The sequence below is a fragment of the Sphaeramia orbicularis genome, chromosome 6 (assembly GCF_902148855.1).
Source record: "Sphaeramia orbicularis chromosome 6, fSphaOr1.1, whole genome shotgun sequence".
NCBI classification, from domain to species: domain Eukaryota; kingdom Metazoa; phylum Chordata; class Actinopteri; order Kurtiformes; family Apogonidae; genus Sphaeramia; species Sphaeramia orbicularis.
The window spans coordinates 5,982,997-6,010,981 of record NC_043962.1 but is presented as its reverse complement, the minus strand read 5'-3'; the positions used below and the strand labels follow the sequence as shown (position 1 = coordinate 6,010,981).

Sequence of the window (27,985 nt, the reverse complement as noted above, 5' to 3'; positions counted from 1 at the left end):
AAGATTTTTTTTACTTAATTGAAGAATTTTTTTTGGCTTAATTCAAGAATTTTTACTTAATTGAAGATTTATTAATTTTCTTTCGACACTTCAGGTTCTTCATATTTGTTTGGGTTATTCACCTTTTATTTTTTCAGGATAGTTTGTAAATGTAAATATTTTCATAATTTAATGTTAATTTTTTGCACTAAAACTACGACAAAAATGTGAAGTTTTCATTATTTATAGGCATAGTGTAATATTATTTTTTTCACATCAAACCGAGAAGAAAATCTGGAGTCATTCTTTTTTTGTGGGTTCTTCTGCTGTTATTATTTGACTGTAGATCATATTGGTCTGTATGTGGAACCGCAACTAAAATGAGTTCCACAGCCTTGACTGTGGAATTTTTGCACTTTGCAAATTCATCCCACGGGCCGGATTGGAACCTTTGGCGGGCCACATTTGGCCCCCAGGCCGCATGTTTGAGACCCCCACATTATAGCAACATGTTACATTTAGTATATTTCCGTGACTGGACGCATTAATACTGAATTATTGTTGCCAATAGCATTAGGATTCCCATCCTGGACAAGACAAGGCTGCTGTTCTAATGAATATGATCCACTGTGTCCTTCAACAGCAACAACAGCCTTTAGTTGAATTGTACAACTGATCAAACAAAACATAAAACTGGCACAACCTGAGCGGTGACAGCAAAATAAGAACCAGGAATATCTGTTTAGCTTTGAAGTAAAACTCCTACTCAGAATTTACTGTTTAAAATGTTAAGGTCGGACCATGAAAAAAAAAATCCAGACCAGCATGAGATGGTTTACAGCTGCACGTTTAGGCTCCGATCAAATCTAACCTGTCATCTGACACATCAACAGCTGCTTTTCTTTTGGCCAGATATTATGTTAATGTTTTGGGAAACTTTCAAGACCTTTGATTTGAAGAAAACTGGATATGGAGCATGAATATGTGGACAAAAGTATGTGGACATGTTGGATTCAGGTGTTTCTTTTCTAACAGGAGTCTGGGATACAAAACAATAATGACTAATGTCAGAATATAGTTTTATATTATGGGATAAATATCATTGCATTGGTTAGTTTTTACTTCCAAAATGCCTCAGAGATGGTTTTGACTTAATGTCTCTCAACATTTTGTCTCAAGTTCTCATTTGCCCAGGTCATGGTTCTTCTTGGTAGTTCTTCTGGGTTCAACTGGACTAGTTTTGCTCTTTTGAAAACATCTTTAGATTCAATTACTGGTGAGGTTAAATGGACTTATAGGCTTAAACCTGTAGGGGGCGTGGTCTGTGGAGGTTGTTTTTTCATATGCAATGACCTTAGGGTCGTAGAAGAGGTTTCAGGGTCTACATTTCTAAAATATTTTTCCTACTCTGACTGTAAATAATAATTTTCTACCACAACTAACCATCTACTTTCATCACATCTCATTGGGATAAATATCATTGCATTGGTTAGTTTGGTTTAAATTGTTATCTTTGTTTCCAAAATGCCTCAGAGATGGTTTTACTTAATGTTTCTCAACATTTTGTCTCAAGTTCTCATTTGCCCAGGTCATGGTTCTTCTTGGTAGTTCTTCTGGGTTCAACTGGACTAGTTTTACTCTTTAGAAAACATCTTCTTCAGTTTTAATTGCTGGTGAGGTTAAGTGGACTTGAAGTGGCTGAAACCTGTAGGGGGCGTGGTCTGTGGAGGTTGTTTTTCATATGCTAATGACCTTCAGTGTTAGGGTCGTAGAGGAGGTTTCAGGGTCTACATTTCTAAAATATTCTTCCTGCTCTGACTGTAAATAATAATTTTGTACCACAACTAACTATCTAGTTTCATCACATCGCACTTAAAATGAAAAGTCTCCCATTAAATGTGAAGAAAGTATTGATGTTCATAAACTATATGGACATAAATATTGGGACACATCATGTCTACAGCTGTAAAATGTCCTGTTCATGAAGATTTGAGACAAAAACATCAATATTTCTTTTATTTTGTCATTATTGTTTTCTACCCCAGACCCAAAACACCTGAATATAACATGTCCCAATACTTTTGTCCATATGGTGAATATAAAACAGTGTCTTTTCATTAATGTAAAGCTGATAAATGCTCAATAGTCGCCTGAGCTGATTCTTGCTGATTGAAGGAGTTGAATTTGTCCAGGTCCTACTTTCTTTTTCTTTGTGCATTAAAAAACATAGAAACAGAAATCCCGTCCATGGAATAGAGCGTAAGTGAACCAACGTGAACGGAGGAGACAGCAGTTATTGGTTTTGGCTTTAGGCTTGAAGTTCACTTCCAGTACAATACGTTCGCCTGTAGCTCCGTACTTTCGGCTACAGTACCAGTTTCAGTCAGCTGGATACTGAAGTTGTTCAACAGAGCATTTCCATGGAGTTTCTCATGGTCTCTGAAGTGAACCGTGCACGTCCACCGGAGCTCTTCTTCGCAGGTTTTCCACACAAAGGCCACGTCCTCGCTCCAGACGAATCATTCGCTAAGCAGCTTCAGTCCAAAAACTCCACTTTATAATAGGATTATACGTCAATTTAGTTGATATACGGATGTGAACATGTACAAATCTGTTCCAAAGTGTGAAAGGCGATCAGGAAAAAAACACCCCGACCTTCTCGGCGAGTGACGGAAAGCGAAGAATGAGGAGTCGTCTGCATATTCTGTTGGGGGGGTCTTTGTCTTTGTCATATCATCCAGACAGTCTTGGGTCTCTTTTTCTTCGGGGAAAGACTTATTAATGTTCACAAACAGGACTGAACGTCTTTAGTTTCAGTGTGGATTGTCATTTTAGACCCTCTCCCTGTAGCTCAAGGAGTTTTACCGCATCAATCCCTAATCGGTAGACGAACAGGGACGACCTGACGACACTGGCTTCGTCTCAGCTTTGAGGCTTTGAGTGTTTCTTCCTGCCTTTCCTCCAATGGGACACACTGCAATCTGGAAAGAAGACCACCAGAGAAACTTAATTAACAGCTTTGTATTAACTCTTTCAAAGTGAATTATCAGAACCTCAGTCAAGAATTTTTTCCTCAGTGTTTTTTTTTTCCTCTTTAGATGTGAAAAAAACAATGCAAATGATTTTACATTTTACATCACATTTATGCATTTGGCAGACGCTTTTTTCTAAAGCGACTTACAGGGGAAAAACCAAAAAATGAAAGAAAAATACAAGAATAGATTAAAAACATAAAACAGCTGTACAATTAAAACCCGTTGTACAGAAGAATAAAAAGCAAAATAATAGACTAAAATACAAGGATAAATTAAAAGAGACATAAAAGCAGCTGTACACTTAAAAACAGTGAAATAAAAATACCAAGTAAAAACAACAGAATAGATATGATAATAATTGAATAGACAAGATAAAAAAAATTTCATGAACATATTTTTCATGGAGTTACAAAAAGTGAGTTTAACCATTGAAGCAAAGAAACATGTATTTAACAAACCAAAGTATGAAACAAATCCATTTTTAATGCTGCTAACATAATGTTTTCTCACATTTTAACATATTTTAATACAGGCTGTTACTCACTTTATGGAAATATGCAAAAATAAAAACACAAAAAAAGGCCAGATATTGAAAATTAAGTACTTCCTGAGTACCAACACAAATATAATTACATTGGTTTAACAGCTGTTTTGTCAAAACACAACGGCTGAAGGAGGAGAAGAAATGGATTTGGTTGCAGATTTATTATCAAAGCCATTTTCACGAAAAGCTGGACATCGTTAAGAAAGGTCGGACAATTCCGAAGCTAGCAAGCAGGTCACAACCAGGAAAAGGATTTGTCCGTCACTTTCACTCCACTAACTATGACCAGTACCCCTGGTACCCGGTACCCGCATGGATAATCTGTACAACAGAGTAGTTGAACTTTGAGGAAAGAAAGGAGGATGGCTTTTGTGTATAAATAATCAGAATTTTTGGTGAGTAAAATGTTGTGATTTTCCTAAATAATATTGCAAGTTTATGAGGTTATTATTGATGCTTTTTTCTGTGTCACAGCTGTAGCTGCAGTAGAAGCAGACCGGTGCACCCCGGGTTTGTTTATTCAGTAAAGGCATTTATTGTGGCTACAGGAGTTATCTGTCTGCGATGCAACGGCTCTTTATACTGCGTTTCTGCAGAATACGATGGTTTTTATAATCATAAAATAGTTATTGAGGGGTGGATTGATTCAGACGGAGCACTACTGAAGGCCTAGGTGTGAAATGCACGGTCTGCCACTGGTAGATGATGACACTTTATCACATTAATGTCCATGTGACTCCTATTAACACAGTCTGTCATCGTTATGACGTCACAGCCGACAAAGATGGATGACCTTGTTGTGAACATGTGGTCGGGGCAACGCAATTATTGCACATTCCAACTCTAGTGTAAACTTCTGTTTTCCGTCAAGATAACATATTGCATTCCTCATCTGTACCACGGAAATGATTATTGATGTTCTGCCAGGGTTCTTTAGAAACGTAAGATGACGAGAATGAACAGTCTACCTTCAGGTTTCACATTTGGCAGTGGTTGTAACGTACGTCAAGCGAAGAAGAAGAAGAAGAAACGTGTGGGTATGTGTGGACACACCAGGAAACCCAATCATATTTTAATTTAGTACAAGATAAAGGGGTAATATATAATAATAATGAATATATCTGTAAATCGACACCATATTTACGTTGGTCGCCATGTTTATGGAATGACTTCTCGTGTCATCTCACGATAATAAATAAACAAATCATCGCATTTGTGATTTAATGGAAAAACTGACATTACACACTTGTGTTTTTTCGACATTTAGTAAATATCGGTAAAGTTTTGCGCAGATGTCCGATGGAACAGCGACTAGTGATAAAGTCTGAACTACCTGCCGTTGTTGGAGCAGCGCCCACATTAGAACCTGTCCAAACAACACGGTTTAAGGTTTGTGATATTGATATTTGTGGACATGAGTCAAACTGAACCTTATTTGGTCCAGAGCTGATGTAATGTGATTGTGTGTAATTTTGTAAGTGTACATGGAGCTCATACTTCAGACCAAATAAAACCCCTGTGATAGTCATAAACACAGATTAACCTTCAGCAGCCGTCTCGTATCATATGAAAGGGTCGACCCACAAACTAAAGCCTGTCACATGAGGATTTTCTCTCTGGTTTATACGAGTTTATAACTTGGTTAAGAAATTCAATTTCATGCAGGCTAATACATAGACATAGAAACATTTGGACTCATCTGAGCGGAAAGACGGCGTCACTATTACATCCGCTGATTCTTCAAAGATGTTTAAAACTTCGGCTCCTCTACTTAGATTTTTTCTTTATCGATTTATTTATTTGGACATCTTAGGCACAAATAGGTAAAATCCTGCAACACACATATGATAGCCACCGCTAACCATGCTAACGGCCTTACTCCATCCCTGTGGTGGGGGTCTGGTTCAGTGTATTAAAGGCTCATAGAGGCACATGACAGAGTAGACACTGTTTCCTTGATAAACGTAGTCACATGTGTTCAATGTCCAGTGGCTGGAGCCTCTAACTGGGAACACTGTGCAGTCACAGCCTGACATTAAAGATGTATCGTGGAGTAAAACCAGGATTAACACGAAGATAACAGAGGCTTCCACTCCAGAAACTCTCCTTCTACACTGTAAGAACGGATAAGTGGAGTTTACTTTGAGTAAATGGTTGCCTTAAAAAATTTAAGTAATGAGTAATGAAAACTTGAGTGTATTAAACTTAAATGCTTGATTTGAATGGAATTACTATTTTAAGTACAACACACTAAATGCCAAGTTTATGACCTCCGCCAGGAGGTGTTGTGATCACTTTGCTTTGTGTGTTTGTTTGTTTGTTGTTAGCGACTTTACAGGAAAACTATTCCAACCATCTTTACCAAACTTTCCCCACAGATAGGCCTAGGCCCTGGGACTAACCCATTCAATTTTGGGCCAAGTAGGCCAAAGTTCAAGGTCACAGCAAGGTCACAACATCTACAATTTTCCTATCTCCTATCACTGAGCAATTTTTGAAAATTCATAAAAAATTCAAAACGACTCCGATTAGCCTCCAATTTGATCCACCTGTAGCTTAGAATAATATCTTGTATCTGGCACAAAACTGTCCACATCCACTGTGGAATGTGGACTCTGTGGACATTTACATTTAACATTGAAAATCCCATTTACCACACATTTTTCATTATAACTCAAGAAATATTGATTGGAATTGAATATAATTTGACATACACATGACTGGTACCAAGCTTCAACTTCTTCTGCTGTATGGAACAACCTGGAAACTGTTGAATTTAAAAAGAAATAGTCGATCCACACATGCACACCGTTCAGGGTGCTTGGCAGAAGTTTGCGTTCTCTGAACACTTGTTTAACTTAAAATTTGTTGCAATGTCAATTAGTTTGTATAATCATCAGACTTAATATCATCAGTTCATCGGACTCAATTCCAAGTTGATTTAAATTAAAATCTTTTGCAATATGAACTGCTTTGTATAATTATTAAACTTAATATATTATAGTGTGGATGGAAGATAGGCAGGAAGTGTGCTTGCTGTAATTTGCCAGTACATGAAGTGCTTTTAATGTGGTAAGGCATAAAAACTTACATAGAATGCAAACAATCTAAGCTGAACAGTAAATCCATTGTTTGGCCTATGGCTCTGACTCATGGTGCAGCTCTACAAAAATACAAAAACAAAGACAGAAAGGCCAATAAACACTGACATACACACATTAGGTCCAAATGAACACTAACAGTACAACCCCGCTGAACCCCTGCACATTTTTAACAACATGCCCAATACCCACAATGCAATGCGGAGATAAAAAGGTGTGGTCATGACTAAAACTTAGTGATTTAAATCCATTCAACTTAAACTGTTTTCTACTTTCGACTATGTCTACAAATTACTAGAATATACTGAACATTTTATAGTAATGTCATAAAACTGAAATCATTTAAGTACATTGTAATTAAAGCCTTTTAGTGAATACAAAGTCTGGGCTTACAGTGCAGGAAACAGTTTACTTCCTGCATATATCATGTTCAACTATGCCAAGATAATATTGTGCAAAATCTGGATTGGGGGGTGGGGGGCTCCCAACATGCAGACCCTCAGAAAAATGACTGCAATTATACCTGCACTGCAAAAATCCAAATCTGACCAAGTGTATTTTTCTCATTTCTAGTCCAAATATCTCATCACAGTTAAAATAAGACAGAATCACCTCAAGAGTAACTTTTCAGTGAGATATAAGAACACATTTTTAGACAACAGATCTGGAAAATCTGATTTCAAGAAATCTTACCAAGATAATTTTCACTTGTTCCATTGGCAGATTTTTTGCTTAATTCAAGATTTTTTTTTTTTTTGCTTAATTCAAACAAAAAAATCTGCCAATGAAACAAGTGAAAATTCATTCATTCATTCATTCATTTTCTGAACCCGCTTTATCCTCACTAGGGTCATGGGGGTCGTTGGAGCCTATCCCAGCTACTTATGGGCGAAGGCGGGGTACACCCTGGACATGTGACCAGTTCATCAGAGGACTGAACATATAGAGACAAACAATCACTGTCACATTCACACCTATGGACAATTTAGATTAACCCATTAACCTATCAGTGCATGTGTTTGGATTGTGGGAGGAGCCGGACTACCCAGAGAGAACCCACGCAGACACGGGGAGAACGTGGAAACTCCACACAGAAAGGTCCCAAGTGAAAATTATCTTGGTGAAAATTCTTGAAATAAGATTTTCAAGATCTACTGTCTAAACATAAGTTCTTATATCTCACTGAAAAGTTCATGGTCCATGGTAGAACTTCAGAGATGACCACAAAAATAATGAAATACGTGTGGCAGGGCACCTTTAAAGAATGAGTCTAGCCGGTGGATGGTGGTAAAGGCCACATTTGGATTCAGCACTCACAGACAGACAAACTGCTGCTGTGTGGCATCCCCATTCCCACAATGCATTTTGCAACAAAATTTCTGAAAAGGCTCGAGTGATGTTTGGGTTTGTTATGTAAAAAAGCAGACTGTGTTTATGATGGAGTCATCTTCGCAGTTCTTCACCGAGAGGGAAGTGATTCAGGTGCATAAACATGGAAAAACTAATGCAGGGGTCACCAACCCTGGTCCTGCAGAGCCACTATCCTGCATGTTTTAGATCAGGGGTCTGCAACCTTTATTATCAGTCACAGCCATTTTACCCCCTCTTCTGCCAAAAAAAATAGTCTGGAGCCGCAAAAAATAACAGAGCTTATAAACTTTTAAAAGTTTTAATCTGTTTTTACAATTTTATCTGTTACAACCACTGAATACAACGAACAGAAATGCAGTGTGGAATGGATTCTGGAGTATGATTACTTTAAAAATGCACAGTAAAAGTATTTCACAGTATTTGTGCTAATAGTATATGAAGTACTAATACCAAATATACCAAATTCATGAGCTACTTATTGGAAAAAATAATTTTATTCATCACTGAATTTAGTCTTAAAGCCTATTTCAGACAAAAAAAAACACTTTTGGAGCTTGAAAGTGATTTTCGAGTATGATTACTCCAAAAGTACGCTGTAAAAGTAGTTCATAGTATTTGTGCTTATTGTACATGAAGTACTAATACCAAATATACCAAATTCATGAGGTACTTATTGGAAAAAATAATTTTATTCATCATTGAATTTAGTCTTAAAGCCTATTTCAGACGAAAAAACACACTTTTGTAGCTTGGAAGGGAATCTGTTGTAGGATTACCCCAAAAGTACACAGTACTAATACTCATACAGTCGCTCTATGAAAAGTATCGCTCTTTATGAAAATGATTCTCTTCAAAACTCAACACTTCCTCCACAGTTCCCAGTTGTACTGCTCCATATTCTCCATCTGGGTTCACATCCGCAAGCTCCCGGAAAACGGACAGAATTACATGAGTGATAAACAAAGAATGGACAGAACCTTCATCTGTGTCTTTAACGCAGAGCAGAAATGAGCCCTTACTTTGGTTATTGAAGGCACATTCGCTCCATGCAGCTCATCTACCGTAATTGTCTAATGCGCAGCGCACAAGAAAAATGCTAGCGGCTGGTTTGACCATGGAGAGGAGAATGGTGGCCGGACTGACCGCAGTAAAGGGAGGAGCTACGACAAGGAGGATGAAGAGACGCAGTAAAGGGAGGAGCTACGACAAGGAGGATGAAGAGACGCAGGCTGCCGACTCCTGTTTTAGGTGAATCCTCTTCCAACACCTGATTCAAATGATAAGCCGATGATCAAGCTCTGCAGAAGTCTGATAACGACCGTCAGGTGGACTGGAAGAGGGAAACATCTAAAACATGCAGGACAGTGGCTCTGCAGGCCCAGGGTTGGTGACCCCTGGTCTACTGGATGAGTTATAATTCAGATCTGACTGGGGTTTGGACACATTTGAACAAACATCTGGGATCAAAGTCAGATGCTGCTTTAACTATGACTCATTACAACAATGTTTCCTGAAACCTTTTAGTGTTGGAATAAGAAGTACGACTGTCTTTTTGGTATTTTATACTGAAAGCACTACGGTGAAAGAATGTGTTTTCTAAGTATTTGAAGAATATGTGCATCATTGATAGCAGTTCCATCTGTATAAACTGATCCTGGATGTGTTTGTAGAAATGTGCAGCCACAGGATTTCTTCCACATGGTGTGGTTTAGTTTTCAGCCTGTCTCTGCTTGGATGAAAACTGAAAAGAGATACTGACAAAACAAACCCTGAAGTCCAGATAGTGAGATATACCGCATTAAGGTTTAATCTAATCTGACAATCGAGTCCAAGTTAATTCTTTCAAAAACATAAACATGTGACATTAAAAATATTTTTGTGGGTTTTGTAACCTGCAGATGAAAAACAAATATTGCTCAATTACTGAAATATTCTCTCTCACTGTGTATCGTTATTTTATGTCAATAAAACACCCGTATTACACAACAGGTGAAACACCACAGAATTTAATATATATGTGTGTGTGTGTGTGTGGGGTGGGGGGGGGGGGGGTGGGGTTCAGGGCGGTGCAGTCCTGCGGCTCTTTCCTGCAGGTCTGTACTATATGGTTGCCCATAGCAACCGATAGCTTGTAAGTTCAAAATGGTGCAGCCTCCCAGATATGTCATGTGATATGATGGATGTCGTCATTCCTACTTCATATGTGCGGCACGGACCGCGGGAGTGAAACCGAAACTGAAATTTAACGCCCATTTACCTGTTCCCGACCTTCTGAATCTTCGCAAACTTTCATTTGGGGGGGGGACTTAAAAGACGAGGTCTCTCTCTCTCTCTCTTTCTGAGGCATACGGCTGCAGACGCCAATGCCAACATGAATTCCCCAAGGTGCCGCAGCCAAAAATAAACAGACGATCAATAGTAAAATAACATGACGACTAAAAAAATTTGTAGTCAACTAATTTTCACGGTTGATTATGTTGACTAATTGCGGCAGCACTATAGACCAGTGTAATTAGTACTGGTGTCCCACAGGGTTGCATATTGTCATCACTGCTGTTTTCTCTGTTCATTCATTCATTCATTCATTATCTGAACCCGCTTTATCCTCACTAGGGTCACGGGGGTCGCTTGGAGCCTAACCCAGCTACTTACAGGCGAAGGTGGGGTTCTCCCTGTACATTTCACCAGTTCATCACAGGACTGTTTTCTCTGTATTGAAATAATTTGCAAATTCACTTTTATTGTGGAGGTATTTTACTTGTAGACCAGTGTAATCAATACTGGTGTCCCACAGGGCTACGTGTTGTTGCCACTACTGTTTTCTCTGTATTTAAATGATTTGTAAATTCACAATTTATGTGGAGGCATTTTACTTGTAGACCAGTGTTATTAGTACTGGTGTCCCACAGGGTTGCGTATTGTCACCACTGCTGTTTTCTCTGGATTAAAATAATTAGCAAATTCATTTTTTATTGTGGAGGTATTTTACTTGTAGACCAGTGTAATTATTAATAAAGGTTGTTGTTACTGTGTCGTGTGTTCTACTCACAGTCCTGTTCTCCTTCTGAACCGGAGAAACACTTGCTGAAGAGGCAGTGCATGGTGCGGCAGAAGTTATCCAGAAGGGATTTTGGAGAAACAAATCTCCAGCTGGACTCTGGCACTTTGTCGGGCTCTTCCGTTAAACGATCCCAAATGTCCTGCACGGCGTCTGGAAGCTCCTGCTGGAACGCCTGGACCAAAGTTAGAACATTAAAGACCACATTTATTCACAGTCAGCATTTTAGGACGTGATTTATGTCACTTATGGCAGCTATGCAACGTCAACGTGCACAAAATATGGGAAAAGGAGCACGGATTCAAAGAAAACTAATTACTCATCAGTCGTTCTTAAAATCTCATTGATTTACTCTGAGAATAAGCCAACAGACCACTTTAAATTCGTGATGCAGCCAAGTGTCAAGGGTGAACTCATGACTGCTTTACCATCTACGGCGTGAATCCAAATCATTACCAGACTGTTCTCCACTGAGCAGCTGTGGACGTGAACCCTCATGCATCACAGTCTACGACCAGAACGTCCACAGAAACAGAACCCAAACAAAACAGACCGGGTCCTGTCTGACAATGACCATGGGGGTACATATAGGCAGGGTGGGATTTGTTTGGGAGATTGGGGGGGGGGGTCAACCCCTCCTCTGGTTTTTACATCCCTACTTCTGCTCAATGAGTTTCATCCTCGGGGTGGGGGTGGGGGTGGGGGTAACAACCAACTAATGTAAACACCATCAGGTTGTGTCAGTTTTCTTCCTGGAACCTGGAGTTGGACATTTAACCCTTTCATGTATGAATCATGAGAACCTTAATTAAGATTTGTTACCCTGAGTGTTTTTATTCCTCTTTAGGCATGAAAAAACAATGTGATTGAAATTTTTTGATGAACCTATTTTTCATGGAGTTACAAAATGTCCACTTAGCTGGACACCATTTAATTAATTTAATTTTTGAAGATAAGAACATGTATTTACTGATATACTGTGTGAAAACTATGAAATAAAAAACATTTTTAATGCTGTTGATCTGATGTTTTCTCACATTTTATGCTAGTTATTCACTCAAATAATATGAAAAAAAAAAACTTTTTGTTTAAAAAAAAAACCCTGTTAATGACAGTCTAATAACAATTAGTAATTAATTTACACCCAAATATGATAGTGCAGATCAGGTTTATCATAAACAGGAAAGTTACAGTAATGGTCTGAATGTCAGTGTGTGTGATGGTGCATGAGCGTCCACTGTGTTGGCTGATATGGAACTAAAACAACAAAACCTGTAAATATACATGTCAGGATCTGTGCCTGGGTGACTCTTTGCTCCTCCCTTTTGGTCATGGACCTGTGCCTGTGTGACCCTCAGCTCCTCTTTTGTTATAATCATTATCATCATCATACTCACCTGCTGGCGCTGCGTGGCTGCAGCCATTACCATTGGCCTATTTAAGGATTAGGTTTGCAGCCATGCAGCGCTGGTCCATTACTCCTCATTCCTTTCCATAGCCCGGACAATTACCCATATTCATCCACGGACTCTGACCCCAGGTTTTGTATGTTTTTTTTATGGACTCTGTTTTCTGATTTAGTTTTTGTGTTAGGTTTTTGTTGTGTTGTTTTCAGATTTTGTTAAATAAACTTATTTTTTTCCCCTTCAGTACCGAGCATTTGAGTCCTTTCTTTTCCCCTTGTGACAATACAAGAGAACAGCTGGAGAAGAACTGTCCACTGAGTGACCACTATGCATGAAAGGGTTAAAGTATGTAAAGTTTCACTTTCGTTTCATGCCAGCATTAGTTCCGTTAGTTAAGGACCACACCCCCACGTATTTAACTGCCCCCACCCCCTGCTCTGACAAAAAAAAAAAGAAAGAAAGAAAGAAAAACATCCTCCCCTCTGTTTTTTGACAAATTGCACCCTGCATATGTAGATACAGATACAGACAACTTTGTTATTCCCCAAGGGAGCAATTCAGTTCAAGCAGTTCCTGAACATAGAACACACCAACAACAACAAGCAGAAGCTTCTGGTCCTCTGATTTATGAGAAATCACTTATTTTTCGGGCTTTTTGAAAATACACTGCAAAAATTTAAATCTTCCCAAGTGTATTTTTCTCATTTCTTGTCCAAATATCTCATCACACTTAAAATAAGACAGAGTCACCTAAAGAGGAACTTTTCAGTGAGATATAAGAACTGATTTTTAGACAATAGATCTGGAAAATCTGATTTCAAGAAATCTTACCAAGATCATTTTCACTTGTTCCACTGGCAGAATGGAATTAATAGAAGAATTAAGATTGTATGCTTATCTATCTATCTATCTATCTATCTATCTAGCTATCTATCTATCTATCTATCTGTACTGTGTAAAGTTTTAGGCGTCCTTTAGATTTGTTGTTTTTGCAGAGTTTAAATGAACATGCATATTTATTTCTCAATATCTTTTCTTCAGATACAACAAGAAAATACAGGAAATCTGTGCACAGCCCTAAAAGACAAAAAAAAAAACCCAGAAGTAAATGGCTTGTAAAGGTTAAAGTCAGTATTTAGTGTGACCTCTGACCCCATGACAAGAAGCATCAAAAACCATTACAAACATCTGTCATGTGTCAAATGAAACCAAACATCAGAAAGTGAACCAAAGGATTAAAGACATGTTTGTGTAAAAGGAACCGCTGTGGTTTATACAAGCTGTTTTTTTCACTGAAATTTGTTTTTACTGTTCATACCACAGTAGTTTTGTACATTTTTTTTTTTTATTTCTACATGAATGAAGCTTCTGCTATGGGCTAATCCACTTACAATGACTGAAATGATTCTGACTAGAAACAAACTGACCAGAGTTTAACAGATTAAAACATGCCAAACCTTTAACAAAAATAATGGAAGTTATGTCAGAATTGTGTCCATTTGGAGGAAAGTTCCACAAACTGAACCTAATATACATGTGATGTGATCAGTAATAAGGTCTAGACTTGTGGTCTACTGTCTTTACACTAACTGTCTGTCTTAAACAGAACCACAGGACATTATATTAAATATCTGTGAGAGCAATATGAGAATATTAAAACTGACTGGCACATTGTTTTCTAATCACTGCTGCTGCTGTTATTGTTCCAGTGTGGTTTTAAACCCACAACCAAAACCATCTACTGATCTGAACTGTTTAATACGTGTTGATCCATTAATTCTATCAATACATGTAAATAATTGGTGTAAAATACAGTTGTTCATCTATTCATGGTCATCACATATGACCCATTTGGACATTCAGAGGCTCCGTAGTTAAAAAAAAAAAAAAAAAAACAACAACAACAAAGAACCTTGAAGTATGGCATAAAAGTTAACAAATCCCTCTAAAATGAGGAGAAAATGACTGAAATACTTGAAAAATTTAGAAATTTGTCATTTCATCTCTGTTAACCCTCAAAAACCAAAACCATCTACTGATCTAAACTGTTTAATACCCTGTTGATCCATTAATCCTATCAATACATATAAATAATTGGTGTAAAATACAGTTTTACCTCAATTATTCATTGGCTAAAATGTACAAAAACTTGTAAAATGAGAATAAAATAGGCAAAATACAAGAACAATAAGGAAAAATGGACCAAACAACCTTGAAACATGGTATAAACGTGAACAAATCATCAAACATCAGAGACAGAAGCTGGGCCTAATTTACCGTCCACACTGCCATTCATTTCCAATACTGATAAACAGAATAAATGTGAGTTTCTTCTCCCACCAAATGTCATGTGATGTTCTGAGGGATGTTTTGTTGGACGCCGTGGTGCAGGTACCTGAACTCTGGCTTACCTCGTCAGGATGTGACTGGACAAAACGCCCTCAGCATCCTGCAAGCGTCGCTCCAACTCTGCAGTGTACGGACGCGAAGGGTGTCGCTCGGACATCACCCGGAGGATCTGCAATTTCAGTTTAGACTCACATTAGTCCAACAAGACGCTCCTCAACAAACAGGAACACAGAAAAGATCTTCTATTATTAGCCTCATAGCATAACTGACTAAGTCATGTTTTTGGAAAAATTAGGTGTAAATTAAAGAAAAACTGTCAATTACTGTAATAACAATTATCAGTGGGTTTATATTAAAACATGTTGGGTCAGATCAGGTTTATCCAGAACAGTAACGTTACAGTAATGGGATTAATTACAGCTGAATACAGACACTGATGCATGGAGTCCAATGGCCCCGCCCCCTCAAACAGGTGGCAAGGGGTGTTGTTGGTTCGGTTGGTTTGTTGAATTCATACCAAATTGGGTTTATATATTGCCAGTGACCCAGAATAGATGTGATTACATTTTGGGAAAGTAGGTCAAAGTTCAAATTTTTTATGAATTTTTAAAATCTTTTTTTTTTTTCCCCATTTACTTACAATGGCCGGAATTTCAAATCACTATAAAAACATCAATTTTAATTCAATTTGCTTAAAATGTTGCAGCGATATAGAGATTCATTTAAGACATCACTCTGCAAAAAATATCTAAAAGATAGCTCGTTTTTGAAATTTTTTGTTAAATTTTGAAATCTTTTTCTTTTCTCATTTTCTTATAATGGGAGAAATTTCAAATGTCTATAAAAACATCGATTCTGTTTGAATTTACTTCAAACTTGGCACATATATATTTTTTATATTTAACAACTATTGAATGTGGATGAAAATGGGTCGATGCCAAAATAAGCTAAAATATGTGCAAGGGGCGGGGTTTGTTGTGCCTGGCACCACATGTTACCAATGATATTAATCCTTAGATGTTACTTGATGCTAGTAAATTAATTTATACTTTCAGGGGTGTTTCCTGATATAGAAGGATTTACAAGAAATTGCTGGGATGTTCAGCATTTCTGACCATTTCTGGCCATCTTGGTCATGAGTAAAAAAAATACATAAACACACCTCCCATGACTGGCCAATAAGTGTCAGTGTATGGGATGATGCACAAGTGTACACTGTGTGGGTGATATGGAACTACAATAACAAAACCCATGAATACACAAGAGAACAGCTGTGAATAGATGAACACTGGAGCATGAAAGGGTTAACCCCATAAGGTCTACCATAATAACAGGCCGCCAAGATTACTTCATGTTGTTTTTGCAATAAAAGTGTCCGAAAAATGTCTTTTTTGTCAATTCTTTTGCACCTTTTTTCAGGAAGAACTTAACTTTCAATATCTGTCCATTAATTATCATTATTATATGTATAAATGCTTAAACAGTGTGTTATAGCAAAAAAAAAAAACTGACTAAAATATATACATATATGTGACCATAATGTTATAGAGCAATAGAAAGAACCCAGTCCCAACTAAAACACAATGTCTGATTTTTGTCCATAGTCAGTCATTTGAATATCGGTGTATGCAAAATTGTGGCATCAGAGACACAGTCGTCTGAAAAAGTAAAAAAAAAAAAAAAAAAAAAAAAAAAAAATCCCACCAAGTCAGCAGCTCATGTTTTTCACCATCAGTCACCAGTTGTTCTTTTGACCAAACTGGACAGAAAAACACACAGCGTCACCGCAAACAATAAAATACTGCCTTTGATTCCACTGGGTTTGAGAGGTCTCTGTATTTAACATGATATTCTGTTAAAGTTAGCTACACTCGTAATTATGGAACATAAAGTATGTGTCTCATGTGGAAATCTTTCTGTTTGTTGAGACAAGTTTAGTATAAACGGTTATTTCAGAAGATTCAGAGTCATAAAGTTCTACCAGCTGATGACCTGATGTTCGTTATGTACCACAAGTTTAAAACTGTTGGGTTAAAATAAGGCGACGTTAAAGCACTAGAAAAACAAAAATATATGCATATATACATATACATGCACTGGTCATGGACAGAAATGGTAATAATAGTCATTATTTTATTCCACTGGTACCTCACACTGGGCTGAATATATTATTTTTATTATTATTATTAGTAGTAGTAGTAGTAGTAGTAGTAGTAGTAGTAGTAGTAGTAGTAGTAGTAGTATCATGCAGCAATGTGACATTTACTTATATCAGGGTGGTCAAACTCATTTCAGTTCAGGTTCCAATTCAGACTAATATGATCTGAAATGGGTCAGACCAGTAAAATAATAACATAAGTGGTTTTCAGGCACAACAAACCCCGCCCCTCGCACATATTGTATCTTATTTTAGCATCGATCCAGCTGATGTCATCATGTCTATGCATGTGCTGATGTCAGCAGATCAACTGCCTCTATATACAGGGTGGGGAAGCCAAAATGTACAATATTTGAGGCAGGGATTGAAGACAGTGTATACCAATTAGTTTATTGGAAGTCATGAGGAATTTATTTGCCACAAGAAAATTTCCATAATAGAAAATGTTTTTATTCTCTGTGTCCTCCTTCTTTCTCAATAACTGCCTTCACACTCTTCCTGAATTTGCGCAAGTGTTCCTCAAATATTCGGGTGACAACTTCTCCCATTCTTCTTTAATAGTATCTTCCAGACTTTCTGGTAATAGTTTTGCTCATAGTCATTCTCTTCTTTCCATTATAAACAGTCTTTATGGACACTCCAACTATTTTTGAAATCTCCTTTGGTGTGCGAGTGCATTCAGCAAATCACACACTCTTTGACGTTTGCTTTCCTGATTACTCATATGGGCAAAGTTTGTGAAAGGTACGGATAATAGTGTTAGGTATGATTATGACATCAGTATATGTTTGGTTTCAAACAATAGACGTAGTGCCTGCTGAGAAAAAACAACTAAATGTTCATTGGAAATTTGCTTCCCCACCCTGTATGTGCCAAGTTTGGAGTAAATTGAAACTAAATTCATGTTTTTATAGACATTTGAAATTTCGCCCATTATAAGTAAATGGAAAAAAAAAAAGATTTAAAAATTCACAAAAAATTTTAACTTTAACCTACTTTTCCCCAAAATGCATGACATCTATTGTGGGTCACTGGCAATCTATAAACCCAATTTGGTATGAATTCTACCAATAGTTTGCTGCTAAAGTGTTAACAAACAAACAAACAAACAAACAAACTGAACCAAAAACAACACCTCTTGCCAATACTCCACATTTTCATATTGTAATTTTACTTTTTTTTACACTAAAACAAACAGAAAACTTTAGAATTGACATTATTCTATATTATTATGTAATTATTTACTGGTCTGACCATTTTCCAATTGATTGAATTGGGTTTGGCTTTGAATTGTGTTTAAGGACATTGTTGTTATACTTTTAGTACCTTTTAAAATAATGATGTTTTATATATATGTTCTTATCAGTTTTAATTTGGTTTTAGTACTGGACTTTCATTGTGTTTATGTACAGTATATTAGTGTGGATGTACGGCTGTGATTTCCATTTTGTGTAACTTCTGCTGCTGCTGTCTTGGCCAGGACACCTCTTGAAAAAGAGATTTTTAATCTCAATGAGCTTTTTTTCCTGGTTAAATAAAGCTTATAATAACAATAATTTGAGATCGCATTGGGCCAAATGTGAACCTGAACTAAAATGAGTTTGACAGCCGTGTTATAAAACATGAAACTACTGAATACAATAAATATATCAACACATAAATATGTACAAGCACAGCATAAAACACAAGAGAAAAACATTAAAATACAGAATACAAATACAAAAATACTACATGGACACATAATTAAATACACACATTTACACACCCATCCATCCACACTGAAACCACCTGTTCTGGTCTGAAAAGTCTGAATGTCTGACCCGAATAGGCTGATGTTATTACATATAAGAGTGGATATTGATTAAATGTACTGACTCCTGAAGCTCATCTTCATTTCTGGCATGGGTCCACGTGTTATCGGACTGTAATCAGAGCTGCAGATACAGTTGGTCACCATGTGGAGCTCCATGGAATGAAAGTTTCAGTGGGGTGAAATCCATTACATACAGACAAATGTCCACATATGAATCCACAGATGATCTAAAGCCCTGGGTCTGCTGTGGGGAACTGGAACGGCTCTACGCAGTAACTCTGTTAGGACATAAAGCGCTCACACGACTCCTTTGAATGTTCCACTTCCTTCTATTGAATACACAATACTCCAGTGGAGGACTGAGGGGCTTTTCCTGCTGCTCAGATAATAAAGGCAGAAACTAGTCTGATTTGAAAACTTTTATCCTTGAACATATTAAACAAATTTACATGTTGAAATAGTTTTGTCTCAGTAATCCACCTTTTTTTTCTCACAGTTATTTTTTATTGCGTTTTTATAGCAGTAGTGCAAAAAAAAAAACCAAAAAAAAAAATCAAACATATTTTATACGGCTTTTGACAAATTCGTAGGTAAGTAAAAAGAAATCCTGCTCATATATAAGTATTTATTTAGATTTGAATTGAAATATTACATATTTACAATGTCTTTGCACATGGTCTGATACAACACAGTTTCAGTTAGTTATTGTTTTTTTCTTTTAATTATAGTTTTTATTCTTTTTTTTTTTTCAATTAATGAAAATGTTTTTTCAATTCTAGTTTTCATCATTTCGTTAGTTTTCATTAATGATAATAAGCTTGGTACTGCCAAACATTGTAATATTCCAACTGGTTGCATTTTGACATGTGTGTGTGTGTGTGGGGGGGGTCCTGCTCCACCAGCCATTGAGTCTGTGATTTTTTTCCCCCTCCCATCCTGTGCCCCCCCCCCCCCCCCCCCCCCAGTTGAGAACCACTGCCCTAAACAGTCCAAAGTTTGTAGTTTTATGATATCAAAGAAAAATGGGAATTGGAATGAAATACTGTTATAGAAGACGAATTGTGGGACAAATGATGTAATATTAGTCATAAAGGCATCAACAGTCGGCAGTGGAGGGAATTTGATTGGAAACTCAAGACCAGATTTTTTCATACCCCTTTGGTTATATCTTATTTTGTCAAGGATCCATCTACAGCTTTATGCTGGAGAAATTGTGGTAAAACAGGTGACCATACACACGTATTTTGGGACTGTCCGAGCTTGTTTATATACTGGAAAAATATCAAAGAAGAAATTGAAAGAACTGTAAAAAGAGAAGTCCCTTCAAATGTTTTGTTCTATTTACTTGGAGTCATACCGGTCAATGATTTTAACGCAGAGCAGAGATATATTTTACATATTTTATTATTGATTTTTTAAAAACAATAACAGTAATTGTAAGCATGTCAAATCACCAACGGTAATAGAATGGAAACAAAGACTGAACAAGTGTACAATATGAACAGAATGACGCATCATGTACAAATGAAAATGGATCTTTTTAAGCGGAGATGGCACATGGTCGAAGGACTATTTTTGTATAATTAAACTTTTGGGTTGTTGACGAAAAATTGCTCTTATAAGCCCTGATATGAGGTGTTTGTATTTATATAGATGTGTGCTTATATATACAAATATATGAATATTAGATATTTGGCAATGTATCTATAGATGTAGTATAATATTTGTAACAATAATAATACTATGTGGCGTAATTTATTTTTGTTTATTTATGTCTTGTCTCAGATGTTTTGTTCTGTTTTATATTGTGCAAAAACCTAAATAAAAAGTAAAAAAAAAAGAAGTTTGTAGTTGTCATTATTTATAGGTTATTGTGTTCTTATTTGACTGGTCTGACCCAGTTCAGATCCTACTGGTCTGAATGTGGAACCTGAACCTCAGTGGGTTTGACCCCCCCTGTCTTAGCTCATACTGACTGTGTCTGAAAACCACAACCTCCCACAGAAGCTCACCCTGACTTCAGCTCCACAGGTGGAGGACAGGGCTCTGCAGATGTCTGTCCACTCTGCTGATCCCAGTCTGGACTTTAATGCCTTTAAACCTCCTGCCTGTTTCCTCATCTGCTTCTGTAGACCACAGTTCAAACTGTGGCCTGTGTTCAGGAAAAACCAACACCCACTGACAATGAGTAATATAATATGGATGGTATTCAGAGCAAGGTCAGGTACCATGTAGTACACAGTACACAGTAGGGATGGAATCAATACGAATTTAATGATTCTGATTCCATTATCGATTTTGCTTATTGATCTGATTCTTATCGGTTCTCTTTGGGTGAGGGAATAAAAGAGTACAAACGGGTGTGTTTGCATTAGCTGTCTGTATATTTCCATCTGCACAGAAAATATAACATACAATATGTACAAATAATAATAACAGATGACGCCGGGCCCAGTTCGGGGGGGGGGGTCGTAGAGTGAAAGTGAAACTAAAGACTCTTTACTAATCCTCTATTGTTGCATTTCTACTACGTGGAACGGATTCGACTCTGCTCATCTCCTGTTGTTGTGCACCTCATTTCCTTTTCCCCTACCTTCACAAACTTGTAGTTGAGTGGGGTATGACATTTGTTGCCCACAACCGGAACCAGAACTGGGCCCAGATGATGGCCTGGGTGTTCACTCTGCACAACAACACCATGTTGGCTTCGTTCTGACCAAAACAATGCAGCATACGTGTGATGTCATCGGTGCATGCGCAACGAAGGTGGAATCGATAAACAGAATCATTAAGCAGGGCAAATGATTCCAAGGAATCGAGCTACTGGGATCCGGTTCTCAAAAGAACTGTTCTCGATTCCTATCCCTAGAACACAGTAAACAGTTCAACCCAGGCTGCAGTGGAAAAGCCCAGTATGGACTTTGTTTTTCCATTTTCCATTAGTTGACATCCAACATTAACCCATAAAGACCCAGTGCTACTTTTATGGCTGTTCCCAAATCATTTTTCTCCATCTGTAACTTTTCTTAAGTGATTTACCACCATTTATTGTAATATTATCCTCTGTGTTTAGTGTTTTTTCCAGTGTAAATCATGTATTTTTCTATAGTTAATTCACTGATCATGTAGATGTTCATAAAAGCTCAGACTAAAGTTGAGGGTATTCTATCAGAAACAGAGAAAACTGAAGAAAAGTGACTTTTTCAGCAAATCTCTCATTAACTGAACATAAACCCAGTGTGTCCATCCACTGTCACTGATCCAACTCCATAGGTTTTACTGGTGAATCAGTGTTGTAGAAGATGATGGTGTTTCCATGGTAACTACGGAGCCTCTGAACGTCCGAATGGGTCATATCTGATGACCATGAAAAGATGAAGAACTGTATTTTACACCAATTATTCCTCTTATTCCTCTCAAACAGGTTGCAGAGGACACAGGTATGACCAGCATACTTACATACCAAGTACAGCTGGGTTTGGGAAACTGTTTTCTTTTTCTTTCCAGAACAATAAAGGATCAGTATCCTCAGCCAAACATGATGTCATGTTGTAATCATATGTTATATATACTGTAAAGCTTCACTGCTAAATACACTTTTAATAATGTGTCATGAATTTCTTTGAATTTCATGAAATTCCAATGCTACTTCCTGCGATTTGAATTTGAATTACAATTCTACATCTGTTTGCATCTCAATTCAAATTCAAATTCAAGAATTTAATTAGAGTTTTGGGGTTCATTCTCAATCCAATTCTGAATTTTGTACAACCCTGACACATACAGTAGTGTAACAACGGTTGGAAATATACATGTGTGTGGTTTATTTTGATATTTACCTGCAATAACACACTCAGTGCAGTCTGTCCCATAAACGAACATGTACAGTGTACCGTTTGTTTTGGAACTGTTTAGGCTTACATGAACCATGCGATCACTACAGTGGTGAAATCAAAGCATGTCGCAACTCTATTTCTCTATGGCTCTGGATAATATACAATCATGGGGATGAATCACTTAAGAAAGGTTAAATCTGGAGAAAAATTCATTTGGGAACTGACTCAAAAATAACACTGAGTCTTTATGGGTTCAGATAAAATACATGTGAACTCGTACCTTTTTTAACACTCCTTGGTTGACCTGGAACCACAACCTCTGGAGAACCAGCTCATCCAGGTCTTCTATGTTTAACCTCTGAGGATGAGCACAAGTAAAGGGGGGGGGGGGGGGGGGGGGTGGGGGGTGGACACTGTTAGTTCCATGAAGTCTGACCTTTGACCTCTCACACAAACTGATGAAAATAAAGACAGAGTCAGAAGTTTGTTACCATTCTGTTGATGTTGGACAGTTTGAAGACCTCCTCATAGTGAACCCTGATGGTGTAGTTAATGGGGAAGTTGTGTTTCTGGAAAACACACAAAGCAAAGAACAAATCAGTCAACGACGTCACAGAGTTTGTCTTACATGAGCAGATGTAACCCTTACATACACAATATTTAGCCTCAAATGACACTTTTTTTTTTTTTTGGTAATTTATTTTTTATTGACATTCAGTATCAGACATTTACATGTAGTATAACACATAAACATATTGCACATTTCTGTTGTCTGCTCTAAATGCCAGAACAATATATTTTTGTAACCAGAACAGATAAATGACACTTTTTGAGTCAAAAAATGAAATGGAAAAATAATTGTAACAAATGTTTGTATATTGACGTCATCTGAGCTGATAAATAAAAAAAACATTACATTTTCCATTAAAAAAAGTTGTTTGTATTTCCCTTTTCAGTTGATTGTTTGTCATAATAGAGGTTTTTCTCCTTTGAGAACCAGAGTAAAGCTGCTGATTTACACTGCAAAAAAAAAGTATTTTTATTAAAAGAAAAAAAAAAAACAAAACATAAAAAGCCATGTTTCTGTAAAATTGCTCTCTCTCTCTCTTTTTTTCCCAAAAAGAAAAGTATCATTGCTAAGCAAGTTTTCATTAAGTGCATCGAACTTTTTCCCCCAATAAGATATTTTTACTTACCAGAAAATATCAGGTCTGCTGAGAGTCTGAGTTCTTTTAAGTCCAGGTTAAAGAGGTTAAAGGTTAAAGGCTTTTTACTTTTTAAATTTTATATTTTATGTTCTCTTTCAAAACTCTGCACTGCAACTCTTACTTTAACCCTTTCATGCATGAATTATGAGAACCTTAATTAAGATTTTTTCCCTGAGTATTTTTATTCCTCTTTAGGCATGAAAAAAACAATGTGATTGAAAACATTTTTATGAACCTATTTTTCATGGAGTTGCAAAAAAGTCCACTCAGCTGGACACCATGTGTTTAATTTTTGAAGCCAAGAAACATGTATTTACTGATATACTGTGTGAAATGTATGAAATAAAAACCTTTTTAATGCTGCTGATCTGATGTTTTCTCACATTTTCACACACTCTAATACTAGTCACAACTCACTTCATGGGGATAATATGCAAAACGTTAATGACAGTCTAAAAACAATAACAAGCAACTGATTTACCCTCAGACATGTTAGTGCAGATCAGGTTTATCAAGAACAGCAGAGTTACAGTAATGGTCTGAATGTCAGTGTATTATGGGATGGTGCATGAGTGTCCACTGTGTTGGCTGATATGGAACTAAAACAACAAAACCCATGAAAATACAAGGAGAACAGCTGCAGAAGAACTGTCCACTGGAGTGACCAGTGTGCACGAAAGGGTTAATATATGTGTGTATTTTATATGTTTGGCTTACTTGCTGTTTTGAATCACCTTTTACGTGTTTCTTTTATGTTTTAAATGTGTTTTCTTTTTCCAGGTCATTGTATTTCAATGTCCTGTGTGAAGCACCTTGATTTGCTTTGTTGCTGAAATGTGCTAAATAAATAAACTTGCCTCGCCTTATATTGAGCTTATATTCACTGGTATAGGGAATATAAAAGTGAATATAAGGTAAGATAGAACGATAGAACGATAGAACGATAGATAGATAGATAGATAGATAGATAGATAGATAGATAGATAGATAGATAGATAGATAGATAGATAGATAGATAGAATAGAACGATAGATAGATAGAACGATAGAACGATAGAACGATAGAAACGATAGATAGAACGATAGATAGATAGATAGATAGATAGATAGATAGATAGATAGATAGATAGATAGATAGATAGATAGATAGATAGATAGATAGATAGATAGATAGATAGATAGATAGATAGATAGATAGAACGATAGATAGAACGATAGGACGATAGAACGATAGAACGATAGAACGATAGAACGATAGATAGAACGATAGATAGATAGATAGATAGAACGATAGATAGATAGATAGATAGATAGATAGATAGATAGATAGATATAGATAGATAGATAGATAGATAGATAGATAGATAGATAGATAGATAGATAGATAGATAGATAGATAGATAGATAGATAGATAGATAGATAGATAGATAGATAGATAGATAGATAGATAGAACGAGTCTTAAAGTGTTTAGATTCATGGTGGTTTTATTAATTGGTTACCACACTGGCACTGGCTTTTCTTTTTTTTTTTTTTTTTTTTTCTCAAACAACACATTGGATGAAATGTTTGAATATTTGTCTAATTCTGCGTCTCTTTGTCCTGGATGCTTTCACACTAACCTCATATACTGTTTATTATTTAACACATTTACTAGTGGAGTTTAGGGTAATTTTTACATTGGGATTCATGTGTCCCCTTTGACCCCCCCCCCCCCCACTGGTCTAAATGTAAGGCAGTTGACCCCTCCCCCCCACTCCCACTGGTCTCACCATGAAGCGTCTCCTGTGGCCCAGGCTGTCGTTGAGGGTCTTCATGGAGTACACAGGCTGGACGGGCTAGGAGCCATGAGGACAGGCACGAGTAGAAACAGGCCTGGAAGAAGACACACACACATAAGACAGCTGGACATCTGGACATCCATCCGTCCTCCATCCATCCATCCATCCATCCATCCATCCATCCGTCCATCCATCCATCCGTCCATCCATCCACCCATCCTCCTCCCGTCCATCCATCCACCCGTCCATCCGTCCATCCATCCATCCATCCATCTGTACATTCATCCATCCATCCATCCATCCATCCATCCATCCATCTGTACATTCATCCATCCATCCACCCATCCATCCATCCATCCATCTGTACATTCATCCATCCATCCATCCATCCATCCATCCTCCATCCATCGTACATTCATCCATCCATCCACCCGTCCATCCATCTGTACATTCATCCATCCATCCACCCGTCCATCGTCCATCCATCCATCCATCTGTACATTCATCCATCCATCCATCCATCCATCCACCCATCCGTCCGTCCATCCATCCGTCCATCATTGATAGTATTGTGACTACCACACTTTTTATTTTTCACCATCTCTTTGCTTGAATCCAAAATAACTAAATTATTTTTCAAAAATACCAGAATTGCAAAGGTTTGTGGACATTTCCAGGAAGTCCACGTCAATCCTTAACATTCTTAATGTTGTTTTTAACATCCACCTCTGACCCTTGAAACCATCACTCATCACACCTTAAAGTTTCCACAGACCTGTTCCCAAACGGCCTCTACTCTGACCCCCACCCGAAAAGATAAGAAACAGATGAGAAGAGAGGGAACCTCAGCTTAGGTCAAGTACAGAACACAGAAAAGGTCAGAAAAATGGAATAAAACAGTGAAAATAATAATATTTAAACCATTCACTTCAACTGCCTCCTTTGTCCATATTAAGGCTCTGTTCAGACTGTAGGTAAATGTGGCCCAAATCTGATTTTTTTGTCCATATGTGACCTGTATTCGATCTGTTAAAGACAGATCGAACAGCACTAATCCCATGTTTCCAAATCTGACCCAGACCACTTTCATATGTGATCCTAAATCCGATACGTATCCAATATTTTGCAACGTGACTTCAGTCCGAACAGCCAGGTCGCATTTATCTAACCTTTACATCATTGAAATGCGATAAACCTCACAATTCTGCGTCCCAGGAGTGTTACTTCACTGCAAAACCCAAATTTTACCAAGTGTATTTTTCTTATTTCTAGTCTGATGTTTTTTCTTGAATTGAGCAAAAAAAAAAAAAATCTGGAAACATAACCTCTGCTGTTCCTTGGTGAAGGTAATTAAGGAAAAAAATCTGCCAATGGAACAAGTGAAAATTATCTTGGGTTGATTTCTTGAAATCAGATTTTCCAGATCTGTGTCTATAAATCAGTTCTTATATCTCACTGAAAAGTTCCTCTTAGGTGATTCTGTCTTATTTTAAGTGTGATGAGATATTTGGACTAGAAATGAGAAAACACACTTGGGGAGATTTAGATGTTTGCAGTGTTCTGTAAACACAGTGTGTGTCTGCGTGGTCATGTGTTACGTCAGGACCTCTTTTGTGCATGTGGGTCACTTCAGGGTCACATTCAGTTCAGACTCAAAACTGCATTTAATGTGTACACTGTAAAAAAAAATCTGTAATTTTAACAGAATTTTAACTGTTTATTTTACAGATGTTTCAAATATCAATGAAATTCCAAAAACAGACTGTGATTTTTACATGTCAAATGTAAAATAACATGAAAAAACTGTAACTGTGAATAACCAAAAAATTTCCATTTTTTTTCAAGAATTTTTTTTTTTTTCACAGAAAAATACAGTTAAAATACATTTGAAAATGTATCATAATTTCAAAAATATTTCTTTTCTATTTATGAGATTAAACTGTTAATTTAAAGTTTAATAGTATAAAAAAAATTTAATAAAATGAGATAAATACTGACAATTAACCATTAAAGAAGTATTTGTTCTGTAAGTTTAACCAGACTTGTTTGTTAATTGACAAATATCTTGTGTAATTACAGGAGGTTTCACAACAAAAATGTTGAATAAATATATTTTTGTGAATGTATAACATGTATAAGCACTGATAAACTGTCCAAATACAGTTTTTATCAGTGGATTGGACAACTGAGTCTCATTGAAAATGACACTGGGTTACAAAAAAATGTTTTTTGCAAGTTGTCTTGGTTTTTTCAACTGAATTAGGACCATTTTGCACCGCTAAATCCAAAAATGACATCTGTTTTTCCTCAATCAGGTCAGGTTTTTTGCTAATTTCATTTTGAAAAAT

The 27,985-nt window shown here is 36.9% G+C and overlaps 1 protein-coding gene across 1 annotated transcript; it reads right to left on the bottom strand.

The window, feature by feature from the left end:
* Positions 1 to 350: 350 nt before the first annotated feature.
* LOC115420994 (interleukin-34-like) lies at positions 351 to 25,780 on the bottom strand. The gene is given in 9 exon segments (XM_030136648.1): positions 351 to 2,924; positions 2,926 to 2,960; positions 11,080 to 11,263; positions 14,906 to 14,931; positions 14,934 to 15,012; positions 22,931 to 23,008; positions 23,142 to 23,219; positions 25,629 to 25,672; positions 25,675 to 25,780. Coding segments are annotated over 9 exon segments (699 nt in total). The 3' UTR covers positions 351 to 2,855.
* Between the last annotated feature and the right edge of the window lie 2,205 nt (positions 25,781 to 27,985).